Source organism: Carcharodon carcharias, chromosome 13 (genome assembly GCF_017639515.1).
Source record: "Carcharodon carcharias isolate sCarCar2 chromosome 13, sCarCar2.pri, whole genome shotgun sequence".
Classification (NCBI taxonomy): domain Eukaryota; kingdom Metazoa; phylum Chordata; class Chondrichthyes; order Lamniformes; family Lamnidae; genus Carcharodon; species Carcharodon carcharias.
The window spans coordinates 55,945,995-55,970,989 of NC_054479.1; the positions used below are offsets into that span (position 1 = coordinate 55,945,995).

At 42.4% G+C, this 24,995-nt stretch overlaps 1 protein-coding gene across 2 annotated transcripts in view; it reads right to left on the reverse strand.

The window, feature by feature from the left end:
• Positions 1–24,995, reverse strand: part of cdc45 (CDC45 cell division cycle 45 homolog (S. cerevisiae)) — a 77,177-nt gene that overhangs the window by 37,367 nt on the left and 14,815 nt on the right. For both annotated transcript variants that reach the window (XM_041203018.1, XM_041203017.1), the window contains exons 6-7: positions 16,791–16,849; positions 7,074–7,122 (exon numbers count right to left, since the gene is read on the reverse strand). In XM_041203018.1, coding sequence (XP_041058952.1) covers positions 7,074–7,122; positions 16,791–16,849 — 108 coding nt within the window. The remainder of the gene's footprint in view (positions 1–7,073; positions 7,123–16,790; positions 16,850–24,995) is intronic.

A 24,995-nucleotide genomic window follows, 5' to 3' on the forward strand; every position in this document is an offset into this window, starting at 1 on the left:
ACAGCAGCCAAGGTTACACCACACAATTACCCAAGTAACATATAAACGACATCAATAACTGCATCAATAAAACAATTTTTCAGAAAAATAGTACAATGAAGCTAACTTAATGATTTCTGCTAGCACAGCTGCTTTCTAGAGGCATTGAGTAACTTTTGACAATCAGTCCTGCAACCTTGAAAAAGCAATATAAAGATGATTTTCCATGCCCATAAAACATACAAAAAATAATTAATTCTCCAGAAATAGTTCTGCTATTAAGCATTTACTTCCCTCTAAGAACATTTACTCATTGAACTATGCTTTAGGACAGTAATGAAGCATAAAGCACAATGTATTCCAGTACTTAAGTTATCTGACAATGGTCACAATAGGCTTCCATGCAGCAACTGAATGGACAATCCAAGCACTGAGGCAGGAAGGCAAAAAGGAGGTCTGAGATTAAATATGCCCTATCTTTGCTGACTTTGGCAAGTGTAATGTGTCATCAAGCACAACTCAAGGAAGTATCCAAGCCTTTTTTGCCTTTCTCCAAAAGGGATCAACTTCACTAAATATTGTGTCATGGCTCACAGGGGATACGTGCTGTAATATTAAGCCCCACTGTTCCCCAAACCGCAACAAATGTGAAAAGTTCGGCCAAACCACCAGATTGCCCCCAATTCTACCTGTTTCATATAGGCTAACAGAACATATGAGCACCAGGTTTGTAAACTTAATAACAAATTGTTTGTTCAAGAAAAGGTTGTCGTTAACCACCAGTGGCAAAAGAAAGAAATATGAACTGCTAATTTCTAACTCTATACCTTAAACTCTACCCCTTCTTAAATCCCTAATAGTACCAATTTTGGAGTACAGGATTCAATGGGTTGATTTTGATTGATGTCTTCCAAATTCCTTTCAGGTGATGATGCAAGGTGGTCTTCCAGCACTTTTTTCACTGGTTGAGCACTTGCTTTTCAATGTCTCCAACAGTGATTTTGCCCTTTGCCTCTTGACAGGGGTTTTCTGACAGAGAGCAGGTTATAGAGATATGAGGAGAAAATGCCAGCTAGCTATTATTGTGGAATTACTGGAACCTTCCACACGCAGAAGAAAGAGGTTTCAGGCCTTGTTCCTTTCAGGCTAGGAGGTATTCAGCTGCACTGCTTCTCACACAAAACCTGGTCACTTGGTCAGGAGCCAATTAAAATGTTGTTGTCAGGTAACTCACTTGGTTCAGGACTCTTTTCCGGTACCATCCTGTCTTTCATGGCACACGCTGTTTTAGGACTGCAACATTGTATATATCTCTCATCCTGTTCCAGTGGGCATGTCATTAAACCTGCAGCCATTGTAATTTTAACCCACCGTCTAACAGAAAATAAAAATATATGTTCTTTACAACAGTCCAACAGAAATAAAAAGATATGTTCCTTACATGCCTGCGCCCTTAAAAGAGATGAAACGCCATTTCAAAAATGCGTTTCAACACAAGGTATGTGACACATGGACAACAAAACACGAGACTTACTTTCATTCATCCTTACTCCCCTTTCTACAATCTTATACAATGTTCAGCATTTCTTATCCCTTTAACTTATTTTAGATTTTACACCCGGGACAATGCATTCATGATCACATTATCATTGCTGGCAAAATGAATAATCAACATTGAATGGTTGAAACAATAGACTCCATTTAAACAGTCTTGCATTTTGAGTTTTAAATTTTTCAATGAACACCAGCGGATTATGGTCAGTGTAGATTAGTGTTTCTTTGTTATCGTGTCAGACATAAACTTCAAAGCGTTGAAGAGACAACAACGATACTAGAGTTTCTTTTTCTACTGTAGAGTACTTCCTATGTAACCTGATTAAATCTTTCCTTGTTCCTTCCTTTACATATGAGAAAACAGTGTCTAGCTGTCCCAGTATTGTCGTATTGGCTAGTCGAATTGTAGGAGGTTCACTTTGAGCACTGTCTACTTCTCCTTCTACCTTGCCCTTACTGTCTTCATCATCCTCCACTACTACTATCACCTGTCTGGTCTGTCGTATCCTGTTCTGTGTGATGATATTGCTTCAACATGTTTGTGACATAACCATTTCTTCTTTCTATGCTCAGGAGTATCTATCAGATAAGTCACTTCACTGACTCTCCTAACTATCTTGTAGAGGCCGCTGAATTTCGCCTTCAGGGGTTCACCCTGCAAAGGCAACAATACCAACATTTCGTCTCCTGCTTGGAACATTCTAGTTGTTGCATGTTTGTCTACCCATTCTTTCGTTTTGGCTTTGGAAATCTTTAATTGCTCTCGTGCTACTTTACATGCGCCTGTGAGCCTTTCTAGAAACATGGACACATAATCCAACATGGGGAACTTGTCTTTCTGTTTTAGGAACTTTACCTTAATCACTTTTAATGGACCTCTTATTTCATGACCATAGATCAATTTAAATGGACTAAATCCAGTAGATTTATTCGGAGAATCTCTGGTTGCAAATAGTAAGAAAATTAATCCTTTGGGTATTTATGGCAAAAGGTCTTAAGCATGGTTTTGAGAGTCTGATGGTATCTCTCTAAAGCTCCCTGTGTCTGTGGGTGATAGGCAGTAGACTTCAGTTGTTTGGTATCAAATTGCTGATTATGTCCTGGAAAATTTTAGACATGGGCCAGCAGGATTTTTCTCTTGGCAGGGGCAGGTGGCAAACTGCTCGCCACGCGCAATTGGGGCCGAACTGCAATTTCACTGGCCAATTAAGGCCCACCCAGCATGAAACATGAGTGGCAGCACTCAGCACTGCCTGTGGGGGCGGGGGGTGGTAGAGGAAGGTGAAAGCACAAGTTTGCGCATGTGCGTAGAGCTGCCTCAGGGAGCTTTTCCTGCGTGCATGCGCAAACTTGTGCTCTCGCCCTCGTCCACCCCCAGAGCTGCCTCAGGGAGATGAAGAGTTTTGAAAACTAATTAAGATTTTTGAAATGATAAGAAAAAGATGTCCCCTCATGGGACTCTATCACATGAGCAAGGACATGTTAAATATAAGTGTTAAAAGTTTTAAATTTAAAATCACTAGTCGAAACCTCATCACGCCCCTGGATGAGGTTTCGCCAAAAATGCACCCCGCCAACCATAAGGGTGGAATGGCAGTGAAAAATTTAAGTCAATTATACTGTTAATGGCCTCAATAGGCCTTTTAATTGTCAGCAGGCGCGCTGCTGATTCCCACGTGTGCCTGCCGACCGAAATATCGCGCGTCATAGCCCATGAAGTTAGAACCTTGGTCAGATTGTCTTTCAATTGGTCGGCCATAATGAGTGAAAAACTGCGTTAACTTTTCCACTACCAACTTAGCTCTAACTGTCCTTAAAGGAATAGCTTCTGGAAATCGGAAGGTCATATCCATGGTTGTAAGGATATACTGATGTCCTGCTTTCGTTTTGGGTAATGGTCCTACACAATCTACTAATATCCGACTGACTAGTTCTTCAAAAACCAGTATGGGTATTAAAGGTGCTGGTTTGATTACATATTGAGGTTTACCAACTACCTGACATGTATGACACGTTTTACGACACATTTTACAAAATTCCACTATGTTCTTATGAAGTCTTGGCCAGGTAAAATGCCTGTTTATCGATGCTTAGGTTTTCTGTATTCCTACATGTCCTGCCATAGGGATTTCCTGTGCTACTCGCAATATCTCCTTACGATATTTCGGCGGTACCACTATCTGATGAACAACCGTCCATTCCTCATCCGCAGGTCTGTGAGGGTGTCTCCACTTCCTCATCAGAACTCAGTTTTTAATGTAATAGCACTCCAGAACTCCTTCTGCCTCAGCTTCAGTGTAAGCTGACTGTGCTAACTTGTTTAACTCTGGATCTGCTTTCTGAGCCTCAATTAACAAAGACATGCCAAACACTTCCTTTGAATTATCCTCATCCTTAAAATAAGTTTCAGCTACTGTAACAACCGCTTGTGGTATTACTTTAACCTCTGGTGATGTACTTCGTTTAGCTATTGATCTGGTCACCACACACAATGGAAAAATACCAGGAACATGTTCTTGTAACTGCTCTGCCTCTTTAGCCTCTCTAGGACTTTCCGTAATTATGGGCGAAGCTATAACCTTCAGTCCTGCCAAATCATTCCGCAGGAGTAAATCAACTCCATCCACGGGTAATTTCTTAACCACTCCTACAACCACCGATCCAGACAAAAAAATCACACTCCAGTTGCACTTTGTACAATAGAACCAGGATATACTCTCCACTTATACCAATTTACCAATACTTAAGCTTTCATTGAAGTCTCTGGAGGGAAAACTAGGTCCTTCTTCAGCTAAAGAGTTTGAGTAGCTCCTGTGTCCCTTAATATAATTATTGGTTTAGCTGTGTTATTTGATGAAAACGGGGTTATCTTTCCTTTAGGCAAAAGCCCTTTATATCTCTCATCCATCTGCATTCACAGCAGTGTTTAGCTCCAGACCTTTATTTGTAGTTAAAGCTATAATTTGATCCATGGCATTTTCTTTTCGAGTTCCCTTTTCAGACTAATTCTTACAAACTCCAATAAGTCTTATGGGCTTCCTTCACAACTTCCAGCATTCTGAATGAATGTGTCCCACTTTATAACAATGGAAAGACTTAGGCCTTCAAGTTTCACCTCCACCCTCAGTACCTTCCTTCCTGATCTAGGGAGACGATCTCAAAGTATTCCCATCTATCCATTCTTTACCCTGGCTACATGCCTTCCTTTCACTTTTCCACTTTCTACCCTTTTCAAATTTATGGGCGTGATGGAAAGAAGGTTTAGTTTTATGGATCAGCTAATAATCATCAGCCATTACTGCTGCCTGTCTGGCAGTTACAACCCTTTGGTCTTCAACACGGGTTCTTATTACAGAAGGTAGGGAGTTTTTAAATTCTTCCAAGAGAATGGCCTCTCTGGAGAACTTCATAGGTAATTTCAACTCCTAATGCTCCTATCCATCTGTCAAAACCACTTTGCTTAACCCTTTCAAATTCAATGTAAGTTTGCCAAGGCTGTTTCCTTAAATTTTGAAACTTTTTGTCTGTACCCTTCAGAGACCAACTCAAAATGCCTTTTACACCACATCACAATCCCCAGAAACCTCCTCTGGCGGTGAAGCATAAATTTCCTGTACTCTACTTCTCAATTTGCTCTGCATGGGCAATGTCCAATTTTCCATTGGCCAGTCCATCCGTTTAGCTATCTTTTCAAATGAAATAAAGAATTCTTCAACAACCCTTTCCTCAAATATTGGAAGAGCTTGTACAAATTTAAACTTCTCCCCACTGGACTCTAATCTGGAAATAAATCCTGCCTCACCTACTGGTGTCTCTTTTTTAACTGTCAGCATTTTAAGCTGGAATTCTCTCTCTTTTTCTCTTTGGTCTTTTTCTAAATTCGGCATTTCTAACTCCCTTTGAAACGTCCTTTTGCTTTCCTCTTCTGCTGTCTCCAGTTCCAATTTTTTTTATTTGCAACTGAATTTGTGCCCATTCCAATGAACCACCCCTTGGAGAACTCGGCCTCTCAGGTATTCTTTCCAATTTCAAATGCTGTGCCATCTCTTCGATTATCTTTGCCTTCCTAGCTTTGGCAGGCAATCCTACTCAAGTTATTTGCCAATTCGATTAACCTGGTTTTTGGGATCCCTTGTAAAATCGTCAGGGACATCTCTTCCAGTTGCAGGAAAGCTTTAGCAGTATTTTCCAGTATCATCTTATTCTTGACAGTATAAACCTGGTGTTTCCTTTTAGCTTTTATTACTTACTAAATCTATACCCAAATCGTCGTTGTCTTTTGTTCCAAAATATCCTGGACCCAAGCCCCCAAACTTTGTCAAGACTCACTGTGGATAGTGCGCTGTAATATCAAGCCCCAATGTTCCCTGAGCAGCAACAAATTGAAAAAATTTGATCAAACCACCAAATTGCCCCAATTCTACCTAACTGTTTCATTTAGGTTAACAGAATACGAGCACCAGGTTTGTAAACTTAATAAGTAAATAACTGGTTATTGAACAAACTGTCATTAACCAGTGGCAAAAGAAAGAAATATGAACTGCTAACTTCTAATTCTATAACTTAAACTCTACCCCTTCTTAAATCCCAGACATACACATACAAGACACATAAGACACACAAAAACATGGATTTTAAGGGTGGGATAAAACAGTTCAATAGCACCAATTCCAAAGTACAGGATTTGATAGGTTGATTTTGAATGATGTCTTCAAAATTCCTTTCAGTTCTTGTTGATGACACGAGGTGGTCTTCCAGCACTTTCAGCATTTACTTCACTGGTTGAACACTTGCCTTTCAACATCTCTAACAGTGATTTTCCCCTTTGCCTCTTGACAGAGGTTTTCAGAGAGAGAGCAGGTTATAGAGATATGAGGAGGAAAAGCCAGCTAGCTATTATTGTGAAATTACTGGAATCTTCCACACACAGAAGAAAGAGGTTTTAGGTCTTGTTCTTTTCAGGCTAGGAGCTATTCAGCTGCACTGCTTCTCACACAAACCTGGTCACCTGGTCAGGAGCCATTTAAAATGCTGTTGTCAGGCAGCCCCTTTGGTCCAGGATTCCTTTCCAGCACCATCCTGTCTTTCATGGCACACTCTGTTCCAGGGCTGCAACATTGTATACATCTCTCATTCTGTTCCAGGTCTTTCAACCTGCAGCCATTGTAATTTTTACCCACTGTCCAACAGAAAATCAAAAGATATGTTCTTTACAACAGTAATAAAAAATATATGGTCTTTACAATTGCCACAGCATAACATGATTTGTCCTGCAGATGTTAACTCAAGGAGGTACCCTTGTCTCCAATTTCAGATCTTATTGATTCCGACATTCAGAGAAACCAAAAGCGCCTGTTTTAAGGCAATAAATGAAGTCCTTCATATATATCACTTTCAGGTAGAAAAGGTTGGATTGACATAACAGTGTGACAATCCTCCCCTTATGAAAGAAGAGTCCTGTTCCACAAGAATTTCTGTTCCAATAAACATTTACATTTTTAAATAGTATATATATTCCCACTGTGGTTATACATACGTACTGAAGTTCCATGGTATTCATATTGTTCATATTCAAACAAAATCTCCCTCCTGTAAAAGAAAAAACAAATAGGTTGGTTGGTAATCTGCACAGCCTTACACCCATTCCTTTCTCAATAACACACACACCTTAACTTTGCCACTCCAAATATCACAACCTCACCCCAACATCATATCCTGCTCTCAGAATCATAGCCCCCAGTCTCCACTGACTTTGATTTCAATGTGACAAGTTAAAAGCTATTATTCATTTGAAATTTCAATGAGAAGCATTCAGCCAAGACACAATTTCCTCTTACATTGATGTACAAATGTAACTTATGCTAGTCCACATAACTGGATGTGTGTGTGATTTCTGAGTAAATGCCCAGATAAGCTGGTTAGAAAGCTCCGCCACATATTTAAAGGTATATTGTATATCCTGCCTCCCCACTCTCTCAAATGGACCGTGAACTCAGCTGTGCACTCTACACATGAAAGCAAGTTCCTCCAAATTGCGACTTTGGAGTGCATCCATTTGATAAATCATTCATATTGAGTTCATCATTTCCACTGCATGCTTCTGAATTGCTCTTTCATCGGTAATGCTCACAGTCAATCCATTTGTCTTGCTTCAGGACAAGAATTCCCACACCAAAAGGGAGAGATGGATGACCAGAGGGGGGGCCCTGGAGTTGAGTACACTCTCCCCATAGGAGGAACAGATAGCAGAGCTGGCTGGAGAGGTAAGGGATCGTTCCTGTGTGGAAGGTGAGATTGGCCTCCCCCGACAAGCCAGTGAGGGTCCATCCAGTATACATCAGCCACACTTGGAAAATGACTTTAGAGTGACCTATGGTGTAGGATCCTCCTTAATCAATCAATAATTATCTCTTTTCTCTACTCCAGCCACCAGCAAGAAAAGGTGGAAGAAGAGTTCCAAGAAGAGCTTTAGCCCAGCCTCCAGACCACCTCAGATAAGGATGCTGAGGAACCATTCGATAAAGACCTGTCACTGCATTCACCTGCAACCTCCACCAGTGCAGATACACACACCTCGGTGGGCTCTAATTCTAGAGTAGTTTTGGGTTCACAATCTGGTGATCACCTCATGTACACATGTCCACAACTAGCGAAGGCAGGGACAGCCGAGGTCTTTGACATTCAGAGGACTGCTGGAGACCAGGCCCCTGCAGAGTTTGAGTCCAATGATGAGTCTCTGCAATCAGCTCTGAGAGAAATGTTGCAGGTACAAAGACAGGCAGGGGAACATTAGATAGGGTGGTCAGAGGCCATCACCAGACTGGAACAAAGGAGGGAGGAGTCAGTCCATGTTCTGTCTGATGTCATGGCTCCGGCATGCGAGTGTATCGAAATCTTCATGCGAGTGTGGCAGACACCTTGGAGGCCCAGGTCCAATAGAACACAAAGTTTCTGCTGGGTTTGGACTCGGATCTGTGTACCATCACTGTAGCCAGGGATGCCTTCCAGTAGTGGCTAGGCGAGAGGAGGATGGGGCAACTTGACCTCCCTCCAGGTGGTCTTTCTCCTCAAGGAGCCAGGGTGGGACCCTCTGGCACCCAAATGGAGGAGCAGCATCAGTCAGGTACTCTGGAGAATCCAGCCAGGAGTCTCCAAGCGTTTCATGTCATTTCAAATCCCCTCTGCCTGTGAACCCATCAACTCCAGCAGGTCAGACCGAGGAGGGTGCACCTACCCCAGATCAGGAAACCCTTAGCAGGCAGTGGTCCTCCAGGCCTTGGGTCTCTAGAGGATGCATGCCAAATTCATCTCAGACAACAGAGCATAGCAGTCATCAGGCTGCCTCCACCTATGCTGCAGATGTTGGGGCTGCACCTACTCATAGTGGTAGAGTAAAGAAAATTAAGAAGTTGTGAATGCACAATGATGGCACAGGTATTTAATCACTGTATATACTTTACACATTTGTAAATCTATTTCGCTTTTATCCCTTTCCAAGAATGGCTCATGGATGTGATGCAATCCCCCACATTCATTCAAGAGTACCAAAAGCCACAAACCCTGTACCCAAAATTATCTCCCTCAGTTCCATGAGGTCTCACTCAATCTCATCACAGTCAATCACTTTTAGTTCCACATAAGAGACATGAGCTTATGTGAAAATGATGGCTGGACAATGCACATGTAATCCTTGCATCTGATGCACACATTATATGACCTCATGAGAGTTATTCATGAAAGATTAGTGATTATCCTGATGCTGCTACACTGAAGAGTGCCCTTTGTATATGAATGTTTAATGTGACCCACATTGGAGTCTTTTCACCCAAGTGTACTTTATAATGGCCTTTATTTTATGACTATGAGGTTTAGTTAAAAATATTAATCGTCACCGAGCACCATAGCCTTTCATGCCTCCCTGCAGCGTTATTTCGTCGCCGCTTTTAAGGCTCAATATTACTCCTTTATTAGTTCCCACTCTCCCCATGCATGATGTTGAGTGATGTAAGTTGGTTCTACTCGGTGACATTTTAAACATCTGCTAGACAGGCAGTGTGTGATGTCAGAGGTGTGTGCTCATCCTGATGAAGCTGCCCAATAACCTGTGAGGATATTACTTTGCTCCTGAATGGCTATCTAACATTGCTTGACGAAATCACTCTGAGGTAATAGAATGCCAAACAATGTGGGATTTAATTACATGGCCGTGCAATGTCTTAAGGTTCATAGCAACAATTGACCTTTGTGAGATGGACAGTGTCAAGGACCGGAACAGTATGAAGCTGATGCTCCGGCACATCTCCTGAGTGCTCATTAGTATCTATGAAGGGACTAAGCTATCAGTAACTGTGGTGTCAAAACTAAATGGACCACATCTCTCCCGGATGCCCAGGCAATGCAGGACGTAAGCTTGGCAGGTTTTCAACGAATGCAGGTTCATGAGTGGTTGAGGAGAATCACACGAAGATCCTGCTGAACCATTCTGCGAGCACAACGTTAATATAATTCCCAGATTTGCAGCCATGTTGTCGTGTTACAGATTACTGCATCCTGATGTCCAATGGCATCTTGGGGCTCAGTATCAAGATGCGGCCACTACATTAATCATGCACAAGAGCTGGAGTTTGGAGAGGTGGTGTTGTCCGGACGTAGCTCTGTTTTCAGCCGGTCAAACGATAACTATTGACAATGTTTCCCCTCTTAGAGCTGTCTTGCTAAGCTTCCATCACACTGACATGAGGGTACTGATGTGTGCAATAGCAATTCTGCCTCTTGAAGCCTGCCACAGCCATTGGCTTTTGTGCACCATGATTGAAAGGGCTGCACTATGTGTAGCTGCTTAAAGTTGTGCGATAGTGGAGTACTTATCCCATTAAAAAGCAGCCACATGCTCCCTAGGCTACTGTGCCTTCCAAGGATACCCCCATCATTAGGATTCAAGGTAACTTATGCTTCCTCCATTACCATTTTCAGATTGATGACCTCTCAAGAGATGTTGAAGATGACAGTGAAGGTCTTATTGTCTCCCCTATATTGCAGCGTGAGGAGAACTGCGCTCATATCAACTTGTCTTCACCCCATTCCTCCTGGAATCTTATAGCTGTGAGGTTGTCATTGGCATGTCATCCGCATTGTGCACGTGCAATGGCATTGTCATGTGGCTCGACTGAATCCTCACCCTCCACAAAATCATCACCTTCAATGTTCTCCTCATCCAAGGAAATGTGTAGCTCCTCCTTGTCTCCCTCTGACAACACATCCCATGTTTGCAGTGCTCGTTTGTTCAGGGTGCAGCAAATAATGATGACGCAGGACACCCTCTGTGGTGAGTATTGGAGAGCCCGCCTCATCAGTCCAAACACAAGGGGCCAATAATCTGCTCTATTAAGGACCTAGTGGCTTTTTGTGCAGCATTGTATCCCTTCTCTGATGCACTCTGTGGGAAACAAATGGGCGTTATCAGCCACTTTAGGGGGTACCCCTTATCACTAAGGAGCCAACTCTCTATACGCCTAGGACTCTTGAAGATCTGTGATAACTGTGAGTGACTCAAGATGCAAGAATCGTGAGATCTCCCTGGGTACCTAGCACAAACATGCATGATCTGCTTTCTATGATCACAGATGAGCTGGATGTTGAAAGGTGAAATCCTTTGCTATTAATGAATCTCAGAGGCTGCTGCCAGGGAGCTGTCAAGACCACATGTGTGCGATGGCTTCCTGTACTTATGGAAAGCCTGAGATTGCTGCAAAACCCACAGCTCTGGCAGCCTGGCTTGCTTTATCCATGCAGAACTGCACGTAATGATGAGCTTTATTGAAAGGGCATCAGTCATCTCCCTTATTCATTTATCTGTCATCAATTGTGAGATTCTGCAGAGGTCTCCAGTAGAGCCATGAAAGGATCTGCTGGCAAAAATGTTGAGTGTGGCAGTAACCTTAAGTGAAACCAGCATTGGCTGCCCTCCCAGTCCATGCAGTGCCAGTTCCTCATGGAGAATGTGGCAAATATGAACTGCCACATCCCTAGACAAGCAAAGGCATTTGCAGCACTGTCTTTTGGTCATCTCTATTTCTGAGCAGTGTCTTCTGTAGACTGTTGGTTGTACCAAACATCTTTGTGAATCTGACCCCTCCACATCAACATCTGGGTCTTCCTGGGGCCCTGCTAGCTCTTGTTCCTCAGGGCAATGGTCTTCCCTGAGCTGTGCCAAACAGCACAGGGCCCTTCTTCTCCTCGTTCAGATCAAAGCTATCAAGAAGACCGCGTTGTCTGCAGCCTGCATCCTCAACTGCTCCTTGTTTCTGTGAACTGTGTGATGATGGAATTTTTTATTTTTTTGGGATTTATGGTAGTATTCTGTAAAGGAAAGTGTGTGTGTGTCCATGATTGATTAAACAAGTTAGTGGAGGCAGCGTGTTTGAGAACTGAGAGATAAAAGGCCAAAAGTGCTAGATTCATACATTTTTTTTTATGAGGGATTATGGTGCTTGAGTTACAAGTAAATAGGTTGGATTTAAAATTTGCATCACTAGCAGGGACTTGGCATTTCAGCTGCTGAATTTCCAAGGGAAGTTTAGATGCGACAAGGAACTCTTACAGCTTACAAAGGTTTCATAGGTAAACAGGGGAAGATGTATTAAATTTTATTGACTCAAAAGTAGATGCAACAGAACATAGATTTTTACATTTGGAGGAGTTCAAAGAGGAGTTATGACATTTAAATTTGAGATGAAAGGGGAGAAAGGTATTTAACGAAAGATGTTTAGCTGAGTTGGGTAACTGTGTAGACAAATAGCCTGAAGACCAGTGTGCTGAGAAGGTGTGAAAAGTTTTGAATTTGGAGCAATCACCCAGTTTCAAGCCAGAAAAGTCTTTGTTTTCAGAAAGCAGTTTGTCTCTGACCTTTTTGGATTTCCAAATTTGAGCAGAAGAATTTGAGGAGCTGTGTGGTATACCTTTATCAAAGTGACAACAATTCTTTTGTTTGGGAAATATTACTGGATTGTTATGGTTAAAAGTCTATAAAGGGAGTTGTTGCCCAGAAGGTAGCTTACTTGTGTGTTTTGGCCAAGTGGGTTTTTTGGGGGTTATTCTGTAAGACTATATTAACTGTTTAATTTTAATCTTACATGCTTAAGTTTTTTCTTCTTCTCAATAAATCTTTTAATTTTTAAAATCCTAAAGGTGTTACTGGAGTTCTATGCTTTTGGGGTCAGTAGCTCTTCCTCTCAGTTTCAAAATACAATAAAGGTTTATGATCAGTAAGACAGGCTTACCTCTGGAATCTGGCTTGCTCAGCAATAACATCGGCTGTGGTATTAACACATCATACAATTGAGCAGTGAATGTTAGTTCCCATTGATCTGTGTCTCCCCATATACAAGGCTGCCATGCATTCTCCAGCCCTTGACTTTCCTTTCGTCTGCACATTGTATACTGAAGCCACCTCTTGCAGGATGATATTATTATGATCCCAGCTGAGGTTACCCCTGGACAAGTCTGATCCCAGAGTGGAACCCCGCTTGATAGATCCTAACTTTTAATCTGTTTGTTTAGATATGTGAAGAGGGGCTACTGAACAGAGTCATCGGAGTCAGCTAATGAACCTTTAACAAAAGCATAAAACATTTATTAAACAAGAAAATATGAGCTACAACGATACCTTTACAGGTATATACAGATTTGTAAGGATAATGCAAATTACAAAATCTATCTTATATTCTAATGTCCACACTAAGCACACAGTCCATGTAACTCAATTGGCTACCTATGGTCAGACACACCACGCTCTAAAACCCAATGATAGATGCCACCCCTACCAGATGCTATGGATCTCTCATCAATTCCTCCCCCAAGCACTTGTCATACCGTGAGCCAACCAGTCTCACTGAGCTCCGTCTTTCACACCAGGGTTTCCAATCTCCACTTTCCAAGAACATGCCTTGGAACCTTCTCCCAAACCAACGTTTTCTCTCAGATGCCTTCCGCAAGGGTTCACCTCCAGGGTTTTGAATTCTCTTTCTGATGTTCCTCTCCCCTGGGTCACCATATTCAAGCTGTCTTCCACGCTATCTCTCTCAACGACTCAGCTGTCAACAGTAAACCACTGCTTCACATACCCATAGCAAAGAGTTATAGATGTTCAGCCTCTTTTTGGACCTTCTTGCCTCTTGTAAGCTGTTCTCGCTTTAAATCTGCCTTCTGCAGCTTTTGTCTCTTTAAATCTGAAGCTTGGAGCCTTTCTCTCCGCCCCTCACTTTTAACTTCACTTAACGGGCCTTTTCCAGGTTCCTGTCCTATCTTTGATTAGAAGATCTGCTTGGGACTTTCTCGTGTTCCACTCCCCTGGATTATTGGAGACTTTCTTCATTAGCTTGGGACTGGCTATTTGTCCCTTTTGCTCCAGTCTCTCTCTGGCAGCTACTTTCAACCAACTTTAGCTTGGAACTGGCTATTTGTCCCTTCTAGGTGGCTTCTCTTTGGCAGCCATCTTCAAAACTGAACTCAAAACTGCTGTTTCTTTAGTTTTTCTGTGTGTGTCAGTGGGAGGGACCTGCCTCTCTGGGCCCCGTTGCTAGGCAACAGCACTGTTTTTTCTAGTCATTTGTTTAACTTAGTTGCAACAGTCATAAGACACTCATCAGAAATGCAGGCACGTTTTAAAGTGAAACAAAAACTCAACTTGACCTTTTTCTTAACACACAAATACAGAAACACAAATCAAACAAACTTTAAAGCTAAAACTCATTCCTACCACCAACAAATACAAATGTAACTCACATAAACTATCTATTTCTTAACAATATCATCCTGGAGGATGACAGATGATTGATTTTTCCCTTCAGACATTCACAAGAAGGGTGTTTATTAAGGTCCAAAGACCCTAGTCCTAGGACCCACAGTCAGCCTTGTGTTGGTTGTCCTCCAGTGGTCTTTACAGCAACTATTGATACCCAATCCTTGTAATTCTGTCATGACTGCACGCATGATACCTTGAATGTAATATGATCAATGCTCTGGGAAGATGGAGGCTTGTAGGACCCATGCTGCCTCTGCGCAGCAGATATGGCCATTGATTCTTGGAGCCAGCATCCATCCTGACTTGCCTCTATGAGGATCGGATGCCAATTAAGACCATATAAGCTGCAGCACCTAAATTAAATTGATTGTTGCCTGAATGCGCACCATTAGAAAAGGAGCCAAGCTCATTCATTGTGCTCGAGACCCTTGAGTCCAGCACTCAGCTGAGCCATGCTCTCCATGGCTTGAGCAACAGTTATAGGGTACCCTTTCAGTCAGCCAAGATTTGCTGTGCTGAACTCCTCCCACATGCCTCAAGACCCCTCCCCAACCGATATTTTTCAACCTGATTTTTGAACTGCGTCACTGGAAGGTAAAGTGGAAAAAGTGCTGCAGACATTTGTGTGGAAGGCCAGCTTCCAAACTCCCCCTATCATCCACCAAGATGCGTCATCCCCGCCGCCTCCCAATTCCCCTTCCTCCTGCACTATCCAGCCTCCCCGTTACCCTTGAACTCATCATTATTCATGTTGATATTCCTGTTCTAAACCCTGAACCCTTTAATATTGATGTCCCCATGCTCTTTGTCAGCCTGACCCCCTCCACTTCTTAAGGTCACATGCACCTCAGCTTTCCAGGACCCCCTCCCCATGAGATCCTCCAATAACAACCCACACCCAATCATTTTTCAGCTCCTGATTTACTGGATGCAGATACCTCCCCTGACTGTGACTGTGTCATCTGACTCACTGTACCATGCCTCTAACCCCCAGGACCAAATTCCTTAGATGACTGACCACACCCTGCACACCTGCTGTGCATAACCATCACTGCCCAGAGAGGCCTTCCCACACCCAAGACTCGGACCAAGATAGTCTTTCACTACTGAACCCTGTCCTTGCCACATGTCCCCTCCCCCACTCACCCAATCCTGCCTCCATCTTCCCCCTTCCTTCCCATGTTTCACCCCTCCTGCCCAATACTGCCTCCAATTTCCCCCTTCCCACTGGTCTTGCCTCCTGTGCCCAGCCTTGGCACAACTTGTGATACAAGCACCTAAAAACTTGCAGCAACTCTGTTAAAGGTAGGCGAAAGAAGCGTCTACATTCCTCAAAGTCTTTAATGAAGTGAAGCTCACCAGGTGCATACCACTTATATACGGTCAGGAAGCAGACTTTTGGAGGGAGAACATAATTCCAACAAGTTGGCCTTTAAATGAGCATTCATGAGATGGAAATAAAAGCAAATATGGTTCCCAACATAAATCAGCGGGAAAGTCGAACTGCCTTAAGCCCACCATCAAACTTGGAAGAACAAAATTCCAAACTAACTTCCTGTTGTTGGAAAACTGACTTTGCCATCAAGCCAAATTTTGTGCCCCTGCCTGCCATGATTCCCACAGCTGGCAGGGGTGGAAAATTCCACCCCAAGTCTCTACAGAAGGAACTACATCAACTAAACAAAATATTTGATGAGAAGTCCTGTGCAAAATGGGACCTTATTTCAGATGAACCAATAGAATACTGCCAATGATGAAACAATGGGAACCGTAAAATCACTGCACAAGTTGATTGTGGAAGATATTGCATCTATGTGCAACATCGGGGCAATATTGTTTGTGTAACGCCAGGTACCAGTATGGAATGGATGGAGCAGACCCAAATATAGAAAAGAAAAACTAAAAAGAATTGTAATTCCCAACACAGCAATGTCTGTATCATGTTCCCAGAAATTTGTCACTGTTCATTGTGGATGGGAGTTTCATAGAATCAATCGTCCTCTAACTTTTCCTTGGGGGTTGGAGGGGGTGGGTGGTGGGGGTTGGGGTGTGTGTGTGTGTGTGTGTGTGTGTGTGTGTGTGTGTGTGTGTGTGTGTGTGTGTGTGTGTGTGTGTGTGTGTGTGTGAGACTGACAGGGGGTGCCTCATCCCCAGTTAACACATCCTCATATACTCCAGTTGACATTGAAAATGTTCTCAATAGAAGAAAACACATCTAAATGATGGCAATCCTTCTCATTTTTCTTGGTGTTTGTCAGGGATGTGTATGATGACAGGAAGAGAGAAATAAGAAAGCTTTCACAGTTCAGTGGGGGCACAGCAAAGAATGAGCTGCCGTCTGGTTAACTCATGTACTTCAATAAATACAGAACATGCCATTTTGATATTAAAATGTACAATTTGTTTTTAGAACAGTTCAAACAGAGATATATGAAATTGGCACAGTAACCAGTACCTGTGATCCTCCCATTCTCGCCGTTGACGTCTTCGATCTATTCTCCTCTCCATTGCTACCTAGAAGACAGTATATTTTTCTGAATTGCAATAACATACTCATCAATACAAACTAAGCAGGAGACATCTTGAAAGGTTCAACTCCCTCTGACTCAGAAGGATTTCATAAATATAATTCAAATAATGAATAACAGAAGTAGCATGAATTCAAAGTTCTCCATGCTACAGTGTGCAGGACATGATCAAACTGTGCAAGAGTTTTCTCATGAGTAATATCATCCTACATGAATGCATGTGAAACAAAGTTTCCATTTCAGTTGCTAATTTTTCAACATGCTTCTCTCCTTGTACTAAATCTTGCTGGGTGCTATATTGTTACACAGGCATCAGAATGTTCTGAAACTCACTCAAATGATGAGTTGGTACAGGTGATACCCAAATAAAAATTGCATAAACTCCATCTCAACTTTAATGGCTTGAATTTTTCAGTCAGCAGAGAAGTGATGGTAGTTACTGCTGACCTCAAAAATAGTTGCCCCTCAAAGACCCAGTAAGCACTGTTGTGTGGACTTCACCTTTCCCAATATTAATTTCATTCTGGTACCAGCTATATTGATTCCTGGCATCCAGCAATAATAATAGAATTAAGCAGGCTAAGCAGCCAATCACATTCAAGAATTCTCATGGACGGCAAATCACAAAGTAGCAAGCAGGCTTTGTCATTCACTTTTTTAAGCTTTACAGAAAGCAAACTAAAGATTGGAATGCACATGGGATTAAAGTAGAAGCTGAAGTATTAAGCAAATGTTTAAATATAACGATCTTTCATTATTTTAAAAATAGATGGAACTTATCATGGAATGGAAATATTTGATATTCCATAATGATAAAATTAGCTTTTCAAGGTCAGAGAGGTTGTTGAATGATGATATCTCTGTACATTGTTAAAAACCTAGTTACACCTCATTCAACAAAGTGTAAATTTTTCAAGAGTTTTTACAGTGAGAATAACATTGTGAAAATCAAGTCAAATCAGTGTTTTCTAATTGATTCCCATCTGCAGAGAATCAACACCGCACCAAGTAGAGGAGCAGGCAGTCACAGAGCAACTCCATAAACGTAGCTCCAAATCAAAAGAAGGATGGCAAAAAAAGTTATGTCTGCAATCTCTAGTGGTTGAACAGAAGTGGGTTGCTGGTATACAGAAGTTAGAAAATTTCAAAACTGAGATTGATAGATTTCTTTTATTTGATCATTGAACTAGGGAATCACTGTTAAGACCAGCATTATTACCCATTCCTAACTGCCCTTGAGAAAGTGGTTGTGAGCCACCTTCTTGAACCGCTGTAGCCTGTGTGGTGAAGGTACTCCCACAGTGTTGTTAGGTAGGGAGTTCCAAGATTTTGACCCATACAGTATGAATAAATGGTGATATATTCCCAAGTCAGGATAGCGCACGACTTCAAGGGGAACTTGTAGGTGAATATGCACATGCTGCTCATGCCCTAAGTGATAAGGTCGTGGATTTGGGAGGTACTGTTGAAGAAACCTTGATGAATTGTTGCAGTGCAGCTTGTGGATGGTACAGACCGCAACCACGTTGCACCAAGGGTAAAAGAAGTGAAGGCTTAAAATGGTGTATGAAAAGTCAATCGATAAGACAGCTTTGTCCTGGATAATGTTGAGTTCTTGAGCATTATTAGAGCTGCATTCATCCAGGTAAATGGAGAGTATTCTAACACACTCATGCCTTGTGGAAAGGTTTAGAGGAGTTAGGAGGTAAGTCACTTGCTGCAGAATACCCAACCTCTGACCTGCTCTTGTAGATACAGTATTCATGTGGTTTGTTCCGTTACGTTCTGGTCAATAGCAGTTGTTGTTAGGCAAAGAGTATTGAGGGTTGAAGATCCAAGGTGGATACATGGAGTTAAGATACAGAACTGTCATGATCTAATTGAACGACAGCATTGGTTCAGGGGGCCTACTCTTGTTCCTTTGAATTCCTGACTTGTTTTCTCTTTCTCTAATCTCAGTGGAGACAAACTGCTGACTCAATGGATCTAACCTTAAAAAAAAAACACGTGCAATTTAAATTAAGTTCTTTCAGGCTCCCTACTGCTCTGATTCAGAAGAAACAGTTGTGGCCATGAGTCAATGTTGGCAACCTATGTGCATGCCAGTATGTCACAACTGTGACTAGCAAACTGTGCTGATAAGCACAAACACCACAATGTACTGATAAGCCCAAGATTCAGGCAGGCTGAAGGCTCTTTGAGAAATGGATCGCAGTGCACAATTTCATCTGTCTGATTTCTTTAGAGTAATTATGGTTTTATTTAGTGTACCTTTAAGAATAATACTTATTAAGCAAGATCACATGATCTGTGGTAACCAGTAGGAGAGTAGTGCGGGCTACCTCAACAGTCAGTGTAGAGTTAGAGTTAGAGTTGAAAGCATGCGTGTAGTTGCTGCTGAGCATATTGTAAATAAAAACTTAAAAAGTTTCCACCCAAGAACTATCAGCATTTCAACTCTAACATTGAAAGTACAATTTGGCCACCAGACAACAAACTGGCAACAAGGATAAAACAGGGTTGAACAAAAGAAATCAAGTTAGAAAGAAGTCGGCACTGTACCTCGCCCAGTGATTGTTAAGTAGCAAGCGCCGTTAGAATTGAAGAAGTTATTCTCTCTCAAAATGCCAGAGTTTGGGAGAATTAATCCTCTTGAGCCAGCCACAGACGATTGGTCTCAATACGTAGAACGCCTCACATTCTTTTATCAAGCAAATGAGATTACAAAGGAAGAGAAGAGGTGAACGATCCTCTTGAGTACTTGTGGGAGCAAAACCTACAGCTTGATTTGAAGTTTGACAGCACCCTGGGCCCCAGATTTGAAGAATTTTGATGAAGTGGTGGATCTTGTGAAGGGTCACTTTCAACCAAAGCCCTCAGTCACGATGCAGAGGTTCAGATTTAATATGCAAAATAGAGCCCTGGGTGAGACAATTGCATGCTATGTGGCAAATTTGAAGCAGCTAATGGGGCATCGTGAGTTCAGTATGACTCTGAACAACATGCTCAGAGATCATTTAGTGTGTGGTGTGAAAGAGGACTCTATTCAGAAAAGATTATTGTCCGAAGTGAATCTGGATTTCAAGAAGGCGCAAAAGATAGCGCTGGCCATGGAAAGCACAGTAAGAGATTCAAAAGCAATACAGGGTGCGCAAAATGGCACCATCCTCCACATCGGGTGAGCAACCTCAGCCGAAAGAGCCGTGAAATAGCAAAACAAAAACAAAAATAAAAATACCTGGAAAAACTCAGCAAGTCTGACAGCATCTGTGGAGAGGAATACAGTTAATGTTTCGAGTCCGTATGACTCGAGGGCGGATGGGACAAGTAGAGCTGGATACAGGGCCAGTGATAGGTGGAGATTGCCAAAAGATGTCATAGACAAAAGGACAAAGAGGTGTCGACAGTGGTGATATTAGCTAAGAAATGTGCTAATAGGTGACATTAAGGGTAGAAAGCAGGACGAGCAAGGTACAGATAACCCTAGTGGGGGTGAAGTGGGGGAAAGGGATCGAAATAGGCTAAAAGCTACAGATAAAACAATGGATAGAAATACATTTAAAAATAATGTAAATAGGTGGGAAAAGAAAAATCTATATAAATTATTGGAAAAAAGAGGGATTGGAAAGGGGGTGGAGATGGAGGAGAGAGTTCATGATCTCATTTCACTTGCACTTCCCTCAATTTAGTCTACTGCATTCCCTGCTCCCAATGCAGTTTCCTCTACATTGGACGCAGACTGGGTGACCGCTTTGTGGAACACCTTCGGTCTGTCCGCAAGCATGACCCAGACCTCCCTGTCGCTTGCCATTTCAACACTCCACCCTGCTCTCATACCCACATGTCCATCCTTGGTCTGCTACAATGTTCCAGTGAAGCTCAACGCAAACTGGAGGAACAGCACCTCATCTTCCGACTAGGCACTTTACAGCCTTCCGGACTGAATACTGAGTTCAATAATTTTAGATCATGAACTCTCTCCTCCATCCCCACCCCCTTTCCAATCCCCCTTTTTTCCAATAATTTATATAGATTTTTCTTTTCCCATCTATTTACATTATTTTTAAATGTATTTCCATCCATTGTTTTATCTCTTCCTTTTAGCCTATTTCGATCTCTTCCTCCCACCCCACCCCCACTAGGGTTATCTGTACCTTGCTCGTCCTGCTTTCTGCCCTTAATGTCACCTATTAGCACATTTCTCAACTAATATCACCACCATCAACACCTCTTTGTCCTTTTGTCTATGACATCTTTTGGCAATCTCCACCTATCACTGGCCCTCTATCCAGCTCTACTTGTCCCACCCCCCCTTAAACCAGCTTATATTTCACCTCCCTTCTATTTTTCCTTAGTTCTGTTGAAGAGTCACACGGACTCAAAACATTAACTGTATTCCTCTCCGCAGATGCTGTCAGGCCTGCTGAGTTTTTCCAGATATTTTTGTTTTTGTTTGGGTTTCCAGCATCTGCAGTTTTTTGCTTTTATCTTAGTGAAATAGCAAGACTCCGCCGAGAAGCCGGAAACAGCCCCAGCTAGTCAAAAAATAAAGAAAAATAACTTAACAGCGAAATCAAAGAATAATTTTAATAGAGGGGGAAACAATCAGTCTTTTAGCAATTGGCAGCTTAAAAAAATCAAATGCTACTATTGTCATGGAAATGGACGCATGATGAGGCAGTGCAAGGAAAGATTCAAGCAGGCTTGTAAACAAAAGAAACCCAATGAAATCTACAATGTAGAAGAGCTTGAAACATCAAATTCAGACATTTACTCATTGTTTAAACTGGAGGTTGGAAAGACAGAATCAATCTTTGGGACAGTGAAAGTAAATGGCAAACCTTTTAGAATGGAAGTGGACATGGGAGTTTCCACTACAGTAATTGGGGAACATACCTTCAGATATTTCAATAATGGTGAACATCAATTAAGTTGAGAAGAAACAGCTACCTAGCTAAAAACATACACGGGTGAAGACATTCAAGTAAATGGCATAAGCAGAGTAATTGTTCATTATGGAAACCAACTGGCAAAGCTACCCTTGATGGTGGTAGCAGGTGAAGGGCCAAGCCTTCTGGGGCAAAACTGGTTAAAGGAGATTAAGTTAAAACGGTCTGAAGTTTTCCAGTTGAGAGCAAGTGGGCTCCCAGAGCTACTTAGAAAGTACACCATCGTCCTTAAGGACGAATTGGGGAAAATCCAGGGCCTGCAGACCAAGGTTCATGTGGATCTGGAAGCAATCACTCGCTTCATGAAGGCGAAATCGGTGCCATATAACCTGCAAGAAAAAGTCAACATTGAACAGAACAGATTAGAGAAACTGGGCATTATACAACCTGTTCAGTTCTCAGAACAGGCAGCACCCATAGTCCCCGTCCCTAAGCCCAACCAAAGTGTCCGAATTTGTGGAGACTTCAAACTGACGGTTAAAAGTAGCTAAGCTAGACAGACACCCCATTCCAAAAATGGCAGACCTGTATGCCAAGCTGGCAGGAGGGGCAACATACACAAAACATGACACGAGTCATGCTCATCAACAACTAGAGTTGGATAATGCCTCCTGGGAATTTGTCACAATTAATACCCACAAAGGGTTGTACCAATATACACGATTGCCTTTTGGTGTCTCCTCCACTTGTGCCATCTTTCAGAAAACAATGGAAAGCTTACTGCAGAGACTGCCCCAGGTTGTGGTCTATTTAGACGATGTATTGGTGACAGGATTTATTGAAAAAGAGCATTTGGCAAACTTAGAAGAAGTCTTAAAACTTTTTACAATCTGGAGTGTGTCTAAAAAAAGAAAAGTGCCTGTTCCAAGAGAAGGAGGTAATCTATTTGGGTCATTGGGTAGATTCACAGGGCCTCCACCTGGTTAAGGAGGAAGTGAGAGCCATAAGAGAGGCACCTGTGCCAAAGAACACCTCAGAGCTCAAATCATTCCTAGGAATGATCAACTATTATGGGCGGTTCTTACCCTATTTGTCTACAGTGCTGGCCCCTCTGCATTCTCTACTCAAAAAGAACCAATGCTGGTCTATGGAGGCGCCCCAGAAAGAAGCTTTCATAAACAATTGTTGTACTCATCCAATCTATTAGTGCATTATGACCAGATGAAAGAATTGGTGCTGACATGTGACGTATCTCCCTATGGAGTGGGAGCAGTGCTCTCTCATCAGATGGATGATAGCAAGGAATGGCCAATAGGTCACTTGTCAAGAACACAGAAAAGGGATACTTGCAGATAGAAAAAGAAGACCTGTCCATCATCTTTGGTGTCAAGAAAGTTCGCTAGTATGTACATGGCCACCATTTTACAATTGTTTAAGACCACAAACCATTGCTAGGATTGTTTAGTGAGGACAAAGCTATACCACCCATAGCCTCAGCAAGAATACAACGATGGGCCTTAATTCTGGCAGCATACGAATACACTTTCATGCATAAGCCTGGCAATCAAATCACAAGCGCTGATGTCCTTAGTCATTTGTCTTTACAAGAAAATGATGAGCACGAACCAGTTCCATAGGAATTTGTTTTACTGTTAAATTTCTTAGATTCCTTGCCGATATATGCTCAACAGATCACAGACTGGACAAGTTGGGACCCAGTCCTATCTCAGGTACGAGAACAAGTGCTACATGATTGGTCACAGGAGTTCATATCTGATGAAATGAAACCGTACTTCAACAGAAAACATGAAATAACCAGCCAGGATGGTATCTTATTGTGGGGAGCACGGGTGATAGTTCCTCCAAAGGGAAGGGAGCCACTTTAATTTTTTTTTATTCATTCATGGGATGTGGGCTTCGCTGGTTAGGCCAGCATTTATTGCCCATCCCTAGTTGCCCTTGAGAAGGTGGTGGTGAGCTTGAACCGCTGCGGTCCATGTGGTGTAGGTACACCCACAGCGCTGTTAGGAAGGGAGTTCCAGGATTTTGACCCAGCGACAGTGACTGAACAGCAATATATTTCCAAGTCAGGATGGTGAGTGACTTGGAGGGAAACTTCCAGGTGGTGGTGTTCCCATCTATCTGTTGCTCTTGTCCTTCTAGATGGTAGTGGTCGTAGGTTTGGAAGGTGCTGTTGAAGGAGCCTTGGTGAATTCTTGCAGTGCATCTTGTAGATGGTAGACATTGCTGATACTGAGCGTCGGTGGTGGAGGGAGTGGATGTTTGCAGATGTGGTGCCAATCAAGCGGGCTGCCTTGTCCTGGATCGTGTTAAGCTTCTTGGGTGTTGTGGGAGCTGCACTCACCCAGGCAAGTGGAGAGTATTCCATCACACTCCTGACTTGTGCCTTGTAGATAACTGAACTACACAGTGCCCATCCAGGAATTTCCCGAAAGAAGACTATAGCACACAGCTATCTATAATGGCCTGCGATGGATGGTGAAATAAAGTTTAGTAAATCATTATGTGCAATGTCAGCAACTGCAAAAGTTGCCAGTGACAGCTCCGTTACACCTATAGGAGTGGCCAGGTAGATGCTGGGTGCAGTTACACATTGACTATTTGGTCTTTTCCCGAGAACAATGTTTCTGCTCATTGTCGATGCCCATTCAAAATGGTTGGACGTATATGATGTGAAGTCACCAACGTCAGCCACTACAATTGAGAAACTATGTCAGAGTTTTGCCATTCACGGACTACCAGAGGTTGTTGTTTCTGATAAAGGCAGGGCATTTACGAGTGCTGAGTTTCAACAGTTCATCAGCCTCAGCGGTATTACTCATGTGAAAACTGCAACATACCACCTCAACTGCACCATTCCTCAAATGGACGGGCTAAAAGGGCGGTTCAAATGTTCAAGATAGGCATGAGAAAGCTAACTGGTGATTCCTTGGCAACCAAACTAGCACGCTTTCTTTTTCATTACAGGACTACCTGTCACACAACAAAAGGTGTCACGCCTGCGGAGTTATTGTTGAAATGCTGTCTCAGGACGAAATTGAGCTTAATAATGCTGAATTAAGAGGGGAAGGTGGAAAGGAGTCAGGGAAGCCAGAAAACTAGACCGGCTCATCTGTAAACATGTGGATCATTTAAGGAAGAGAGAGACAAATTGTCAAGATATGGTTCCACCAGTGATCATAACCGGGTCTGCGTTTCCTCTTGAAGATACTCAACCTAGGA